This window comes from Lupinus angustifolius, unplaced genomic scaffold (assembly GCF_001865875.1).
Source record: "Lupinus angustifolius cultivar Tanjil unplaced genomic scaffold, LupAngTanjil_v1.0 Scaffold_489, whole genome shotgun sequence".
NCBI lineage: Eukaryota > Viridiplantae > Streptophyta > Magnoliopsida > Fabales > Fabaceae > Lupinus > Lupinus angustifolius.
The window spans coordinates 155,768-164,193 of record NW_017727861.1 but is presented as its reverse complement, the minus strand read 5'-3'; the positions used below and the strand labels follow the sequence as shown (position 1 = coordinate 164,193).

The window sequence follows — 8,426 nt, the reverse complement described above, 5'->3', positions numbered from 1 at the left end:
CTAACCGGTATGATACAGATGTTGAGCCGGTCAAGTATCAAAACCAATCAATATTTGTGAACCGGCCGGTTTATATACATTTTTTTTTTAAAAAAAACTTAAAAACTCATTACAAGTTGACCCATCTTTCCAACCCTTCTTCAACACTTCAAGGCACATGTTCCCAAGACGTACTTAGATTACACATTTTGGTTCCTAACATTCATGTGTAATCTCAATGACATTTGTGTAATCTTGGAGTTCTATCTGAAGATAACATTTGGTGCAAAAATATAATATCGATATGAGACAACTTTGACTCCTTAGTGTTAAATGTTAAAACTCCAAATTTATTTGTTTTGTAGAGTGAGTTGTGAACTTGTGTCATTTATGTATATTTTGTGGTTGTTAAGTGAGTGTTTTGTAATTTAGACTTTGAATTTGTTAAAGACTTAAAGTTGTTTGTTTATGTCAATTTTGAGTAGATTATGAATATGAATTATAAATTTGAGTATCTACCTATTTAGAATTTTTTGTTACAGGTTTATATATATATATATATATAAAAGTAGGTATGTCTGGTTTAATCGTTATGCGGTTTAATTACTGAACCATTGGTACGGTTTTAACAACATCGGTTATAATTGAGCAGGTAAAGTAAAAGTTTGTTTTGTAGTATATGGTAAGTTTAGATGTTTCTTGTACTAAGGTTTGCATGTGTTATGTTAGATGAAATTAAATATTTATTATTTTTTTAATTTTTGTTTTAATATTATTAGTGTAACACATGGTTTATGATATGTTTTAGGATAGTTTCTAAATAGAGATAATTAACAAAATATTCATAATATATTAAAATTAAATTTTAATTAAATTTTAAATGATAATATAAAAAATATAAATATATTTGTCTCTAAAATGATGAGTTAGGTATTAATCCTAAGAGATTTTTCTATATAACATTTCTATAGTAATGACACCACATTCGTTAATCTTATAAAATTTGGTTTGCAGCTATTTTTATATATCTAGACACACGTTAGGGATCTATACGATTGATTGGTTTCAAGACTACGCTTTCAAGTTAAATAAGTGGTAGCTTACTAGACATGGATATTGCATTGAAATTGGTTTCCTCTAATGGATGATTCTATAATTTCCTCAATAATTTAAATTTAAAATTATATAAAAATCTTACAAATTTGTTCTTGCCTTTTGGTGATGTAACTCAATTTGTTTAAGTGGTGGATTATGGTCATGTTTCATTTTCATCCCATTTTTATATCCATATCTATATTATTTATATAGGTAAAAATTATTGATGTAATTCAATTTGTTCTTGTCGTTTGCTGATGTAATTCAATTTTTCTTTTTCGTGCTTAGTGTTTTTTTAATTTCTACAAAAAAAATCATATTACTCTTGATAATCATCCCAACATATTAATCATATATCTCACATTAAATTGAATATTATAATAAATATAATACAGATTACACTCAATTTAAAAAATATTTTAATTCTACAAAATAAAATATATAAATATTTAATATTTAATATTTAATACCATAGAATAAGAATGTGGTCAACTTGCATGAAATATATGCCAACACATTAGTAATAATAAAGACAAAAAATTAAATATAAACTACATCAATGATAAGAAAATTATAATATAAAACACATCCAATATAAAAATATTTTTATTTTCCAAAATTAAATGTATAAAAATTGAATATTTATCCTCTACCATAACAATGTGAATTGCGTATTGTTAAACTTGTGGTCAAAACTTTGAACATATTGGTCTTACTATTCTTTTCTAGCTTTTTTACTTACATGGTACACCTTGATCGAAAAATTACGGTCTTGGTGCACCTTTTATAAAAATTACTAAAGTGGTGTAAAATTAAATAGAATCGGCTTCCAAGTTGCCGATTTACATTTTTTTTGTTTTCTCCCCCCAAAATAGTCAATGGGGGGAGTTTTTAATTTAGTTTTTGTAATTTTTTCTCCCTTATGATTATTCACATACAACACAATAACTTTTAAAACAAAATTGTATAATTAAAAAATTTCAAATCCTAACTCTAACAACACACAACACATTAATGTATATTTTTCTTTCAACACTAGTTATTAAAAAAACAACATATTACACTATTAAAAATTGAATTGGTTAAATCCCACAAAACTTTAATGACGTCTGTGTGATGAAGTGTCACATGGAAATGATTTTCTCCTTTTTGGAGGTTGAACTCTTAATTGTTGTTCATTCCGTTGCGAGAGTCTTCCTCTACCACGTGTCGCCAATTGTGGCTCCTCCTCATCTGAATCATCTTCATCTTCATCAACATCCTCAACCACAATTTCGTCATCAGTATATTGTATACCAAAAATGTTTATAGACGGCATAGTAGGACGATAATATTGTTGAGAATCATATGCCGACAATGGTGTACTTGAAGTAGTAGCAAACATTGTTGGTAGTGAGATTTGAGAACTGTATGACAAATAATTGTATGAATAATTATAATTTGTGAACCCATATGATTGTTATTGTTGTTGTTGTTAAGTGATACTTTATGGAGAGTTAGTTTCCGGTATATCATAATAATGAGTAGGAGGAGCTTCATCAATGTGGGTAGAGTATGCATTAGGGTATAGTTCAGCCAATGCTCCCATCATTTCACGGCCAGATGAGAAGACGTCACATAAAGATTGTGTGGGATTTATAAGTGAAGCTGGAGGATGACTCTGGTCACAAATTCCTTTTGCAAATGTGTACTGAAATAGAAAAAATTAGAAGTAAATAATATAATTAAAGACAAAGTTTAATTTATAAAAAAATTTACCTTTCCATCAGAGTGTGCTTCATCTCTAGATATGTATCATCTAGTCCTTTTTAAATACCACAGCATATACTCAAAGTAGTGATTCAAAGTCAGTGTATTTGTTGGTAAACCATCGACCATATAGTTATCCCAATTATTCTATAATTGAATCCAGCGACGATACTTATGTGGTCAGTTACAATCAGATTTGCCACGTAAGTCAACTTTATGAAGTTTTTCACAATTCACTAGATCTTGTGGAATTGGTTGACCAAAACCAAATTTCCTTAGAACCCGATCAGTAGGGTCTCATTCCACAATTGCGAAACAGATTAGTGGCACACGTGATCGGCTTCTCCCCGAGATGTTTGGCAAGAAAGGTAGTTGGGAATATGGCGTCCACCGAAACTGGTAAAAATTTAATATAATAAATATTCAAATATAAATATATAAACAGAATGAAAGTTTGGGTTATTATTTCTATATTAAAATATACAAACTTAAATAAAATATAGAAATATAAATATACCTAATCAACGCGTATTTGATCAAACATTGTACGTATGATATTAATAGCATATTTAAGGATGTTGTTGGTAACAAAATATTGTGACCACCTATTATTAATCTTTGTTAGTTAGTAAAACTATTATGTGTAGGAAAAGGTAGAAGAACTAAATTAAGGTATAGAAGATACTGATAATTTCATATATTTTTTAACCCTTTTTTGTTAGGGTTAATCTTTTTATTAATCAAATTATTAGGCCAATCCAAACCATAAAATTTACATATAATTGTAAAATTAATCTAAACATTTTCACCAATGGAAAATAAGGTGTTGTTGGGTCGAGCAGTCTTGGTGCAAGATTTTCAATGCGATCGTATGCCCATGATTGAAGGAGTAGTAGACATCCTCCAATCTCTTTTTTATCACTAATTATTGTTGCACGACATAGTCCTCGATAAAGACAAGCCAATACAGCTGAGCTCCAACTATATTGGAATGTCTCCGTTAAGTCCTCAAGCAAGGGCAGATACATAAGGTGGACTCGGTTACCTGATGTATCTAGCATAAGAAATCCCCCAATCATTCTCAGAATAAATGAACTTGCATGTTGTTCAATTATAACTTCATTAGTATTGTCAGGGAGATCACGAAATGTCATCTCAAGCCAAGTGAGTTTCACTCTCTGCCCCATTAATTCGTTACCAACTAGTTCAGCACCCAACAACCGGATGCAAAGTGCTTCCCAATCCGTACTTGTCAATGTGGTAACAACTTCTCCTTCTATCGGAATGCCAAGTTGGTAAGCCACATCCAGAAGAGTGACGGTGGCCTCTCCACATGGAAAGTGGAAAGTATGTGTTTTCGGCCTCCATCTCTCGATCAATGCTAATAGTAGATGGTTGTTGATTTCTACTGCTCCAAGTGTCAACAAGTTACCAAAAGCAGTGTTGTAGATAACTTGCAACACTGGCTCAGAAGGTACCGATTGCCAAAAACAAGATCTGGGCCGAAAACTACATTCAATGTCATTCCATACATTATTTGATATATGATCATTTTTCATTGTAAGTAGCAATGGTCCAATTGACCCTGGATTAAGGTACTCCATTACAAAGTGTGAAGAATGTGTGAAGAAAGTTTGAAGAAAGTGTGAAGAAAGTTTGAAGAAGGTGTGGATGTGACTTAGTGAAATCTACATGGAAATATTTATAGTGAATATGAGTGAGTGAATAGTGAATGTGAGTGTAACAAAGTTTAATAGTGAATATTGATGTGTAACAATATCCAAAACATAACAATATTTCTAAAATTCGAAAACATATATAGCACATACCCATTTCTACAACTTTGTCTTTTAGATTAGAATCTCGGAATTCCTTATTGAGAATACTAGCAATATGAAGAATACAATAAAATGATTCTTCAGAGTGCAGCTAATAAACCTGTCCCCCTATCTGATATGATACACAGGTTTGGTTGAAGGGTAACATAAGTCTTAAGATTGTAAATAAACCACTCTCAATCTTCTTTCATCTCTCCTTCAATAATGGCAAATGCAACTGAAAATACACGTCTGTTTCCATCGTCTGAACTTGTTATTAGCAATGTTCCAGTATATTTCCCAGTCAAAAATGTCCCATCTACTTGTAGGATAGGTTTACAATATGCAAACTTTTCAATACATGGTTTGAAAGCCCAAAATATTATATCCAGAATGATTCGACTTGGGTCTTCCATGCCATCTACAACTTGGTATCATGCTTCATATTTTACAACTGTACTAGGAGAAAAATATTGTAGAGCATTCATTCAACGTGGTAACTCATTATATGACTCTTCCCAATCACCATAAATTTTGGCTATGGTCATTTGTTTTGCAGTCCACGCCTTTCTATACGTGACTGTATAACCAAAGCGACTAACAACCTCCTTCATTAGTGCCTTAACTAGTATACTCGGATCTGCAGATACCAAATTAACAACAAGGTCTGAAATGAATGATGGATTTAATTTCCTATGATCTTGGAAAACTAACATAGATACACAATTGTATGTTCCACTAACTTTCCTAATCTCTCAATAATCGTGCTTAACGTTATAAGAAGCGCGAATTCGCCACTCACATCGTGCACCAAAATGTTTACATTTGGCAATGTATCTGTCCGATCTAGACTCTACAACAACATAGTCGAACGAATTTTTGATATGAAATTTTCTAATTGCATTTATTGTAGCTTCTTTAGATTCAAATTACATATCAATAAACAAATCATTATCAATAATATCTTTTAAATTGGTTGTATGTCCAAAATCACAATCAGCTTCAGAATTTGTGTTCAAGAAGAATTATGATGGAGTAGTATATGTCATACTACGAGATGAACTATTATCAAATTGAACCTCATCCTCATCACTACACATTCCAATCTCCTCTTCATCGCTAAAATCGCTAACAATATTTCTCACAATGGTCATCTACATTTAACAATTAATAAGATTAAAACATATACACTTATAATAATGAAATAAAATGTAGTAACTAAATGATATACTAACCTCTACAAATAAAGTTTACTCAAAGAAAGTTTAAAGAAAGTTTGCTCTGTTTTAGAATGGAGAGAATTTTTTGCGGAAAGACAATGTAGTTTAGGGGTAGACAAAAAACTCCCTCATTGCCGATTTACGGGGAGAGAAAAAAAATTAAAAACTCCCCCCGCCCCCCATCCTTTGCCGATTTAGGAGGGAGATAAAAAAAATTAAATAGAAAACTACCCCTATTGACGATTTAGGAGGGAGACTAAAAAAAATAGAAACTCCCCCCCTCTCCCATTACCGATTTAGGAGGGGACAAAAAAATTATAAAATATATAAACTCCCCCTATTGACGATTTCGGGGGGGAGAAAACAAAAAAAATGTAAATCGGCAACTTGGAAGCCGATTGTATTTAATTTTACACCAGTTTGGTAATTTTTATAAAAGGTATACCAAGACCGTAATTTTTTGGTCAATGTGCACCATGTAAGTAAAAAAGCCATTTTTTCTGGTTTCTTTTTTTTTCCACCCCAAGGGTTATGCTCTGACTGAAAGTACACGAGCAGCAATAATAGGGATAGGGGCAGATAAGGGTAAGGTTGATGCTTCTGCAGGTCGACTTTCAGAAAATATGGAAGCCAAGATAGTGGACCCGGTTACCGGAGAAGCATTGTCTCCTGGCCAAAAAGTAGAGGTGCGGCTGCGAGGTCCAACAATCATGAAAGGTGATTAATTACTTCCTTTTCATTTTTAGATATGTAACACTACTCCATTTAAGTAACCCACAATATAATTTGAGAGTTGTGTTATTTGCTTAATATCTTTGATTAATTGCATTGGAACTCATGTTGCTAGTGTAGGTTATGTAAGGGATGTTAAGGCCACAGTTGAAACATTGGATTTATAAGGATGGCTTAAGACTGGTGATCTTTGTTCTTTTGACTCTCATGGTTTCCTTTACATTGTAGATAGACTGAAGGAATTAATTAAATGCAAGGCTTATCAGGTAATTTGCTATTTTCCATTCTGAACTAGACAATTTTGTGAGTGTCATTTATACTTTTACTTTTTCCTTATTATTTCTTCTAAAGCAAAATGCAGGTTCCTCCAGTTGAATTGGAGCATTTACTTCACACCAACCCTGAAATTGATGATATTGCAGTAGTTCTGTATGTATATATTGTTTTAATATTGTGTGCATCTCGAAACATGTTTTAAGTCATTTTTATCGATATTTATTTTCCTAAAACAGTTCCAACTTTGTTCTCATGTGAAAGTTTTAGAGAATAAAGTTTTCTTACTTAATATTTTTGGGACACATATCCTGATGAAGAGGCAGGGCAGATTCCAATGGCCTTTGTTTGTGGTAAGAAAGCTTGGAAGCAACATCATTGTAGCTCAGGTCATGGAGTTTGTGACAAAGTAGGTATGCTTTTGTTCTCTTATCTAGGATTGTAGATATGTGGTGAATGAGTTATCCATTCAGTATTGCATTTTCTCAATTTGTTTCATGTGAGTGGTATTTGATGGAGGGATAATGATGCACCCGAAAGAGATTAGTTCATAACCCATGGGATGAGGGATACTCTTGTTTATACCAAATAAAAATTCAACCTATCATTTCTGATTACTCTTACATTATACCATTGAAACACAATTCTTTCATTTTGGTAGAATTTCACTTACGTTAAAGAAAGAACAAAGAAAAGAAGATGAATGGCTGATGTGGACCCAACTATATAAATGAGTTATAATGAACAAGAAATAATTTTATCATGTGATATTCCTTCTATTGTGAAGCAAAACTTTATATATTACATCCTACAAGAAGTTACACTAGAAAAAATTAGAGGGAGCTATAAAAACCGAACCGAATATATCCCTAATATATCGGTATTTGACAGGATAGGGAACCACATCACTAACTAAGTTGTGAATTCAAGTTGGACCTAGGTTTATTATTTGAACTATTAAATGGAATCAAATGAATGTTTTCAAATATAGTTTAAATGTACATGGGAAAGAACCATGAGATTTTACCCTTCCCTTAATCTCTCTTACTTGCCTTTCCTTCTTGCTTGTATAACTAGGAATGGCAACGGGGCGGGATCAGATTTGCACATACCCAAACTCAAACCCGAAATTAAAAACTAGAATTCGAACCCGAACTCAATAGTGTTGAAAATAAAGATACCACCCTCGAACCCATTGGGTTTCGGGTAACCCGAACCCAAAAAAAACCCGAAAATTATAAAAGTACTAAGGAAAGTATGATATCATTTTCGTTTAATTTTTATCTAACATTTTTATTTTCCCTTGTACTATTTCATTTCTTTTATGTTTGAAAATCCAATAGTATGTAAAGTAAAATTAGCAATTAAAAACAATGGGCACATGATAGAAATTTCAATTTTAAACTGAATTATATTACTTCGGGGCGGGTTCGGGTTAGGGTCTTTGCTCTATCAAACCCGAACCCGAAAATTAAACCCATGCAAAACCCGAACCCGAAAATTAAACCCAGGTAAAACCCGGACCCGAAAATTAAACATAGGTAAAACCCGAACCCAAACC

At 32.1% G+C, this 8,426-nt stretch overlaps 1 protein-coding gene and 1 pseudogene across 1 annotated transcript; one reads left to right on the top strand and one right to left on the bottom strand.

Moving 5' to 3' along the window:
• Window positions 1-2,560: 2,560 nt before the first annotated feature.
• On the bottom strand, window positions 2,561-4,427 carry LOC109341511 (serine/threonine-protein phosphatase 7 long form homolog). The gene is made up of 2 exons (XM_019579440.1): window positions 3,633-4,427; window positions 2,561-2,764 (listed from the first exon to the last, which is right to left on the bottom strand). The coding sequence occupies exons 1-2, from the start codon at window positions 4,425-4,427 to the stop codon at window positions 2,561-2,563; spliced, it is 999 nt and encodes a 332-aa protein (XP_019434985.1).
• Window positions 4,428-4,865: 438 nt separating this feature from the next.
• On the top strand, window positions 4,866-7,126 carry LOC109341510 (annotated as a pseudogene).
• Window positions 7,127-8,426: the final 1,300 nt, after the last annotated feature.

What these genes read in the sequence shown, in the direction of transcription:
- LOC109341511 (XM_019579440.1), bottom strand. Translation starts at nt 4,427, where the DNA reads ATGGAGTACCTTAATCCAGGGTCAATTGGACCATTGCTACTTACAATG. An exon ending in CAACACCTTATTTTCCATTG is followed by an intron (nt 2,765 to 3,632) that starts GTGAAAATGTTT and finishes TTTCTATTTCAG; the next exon opens with TACACATTTGCAAAAGGAAT.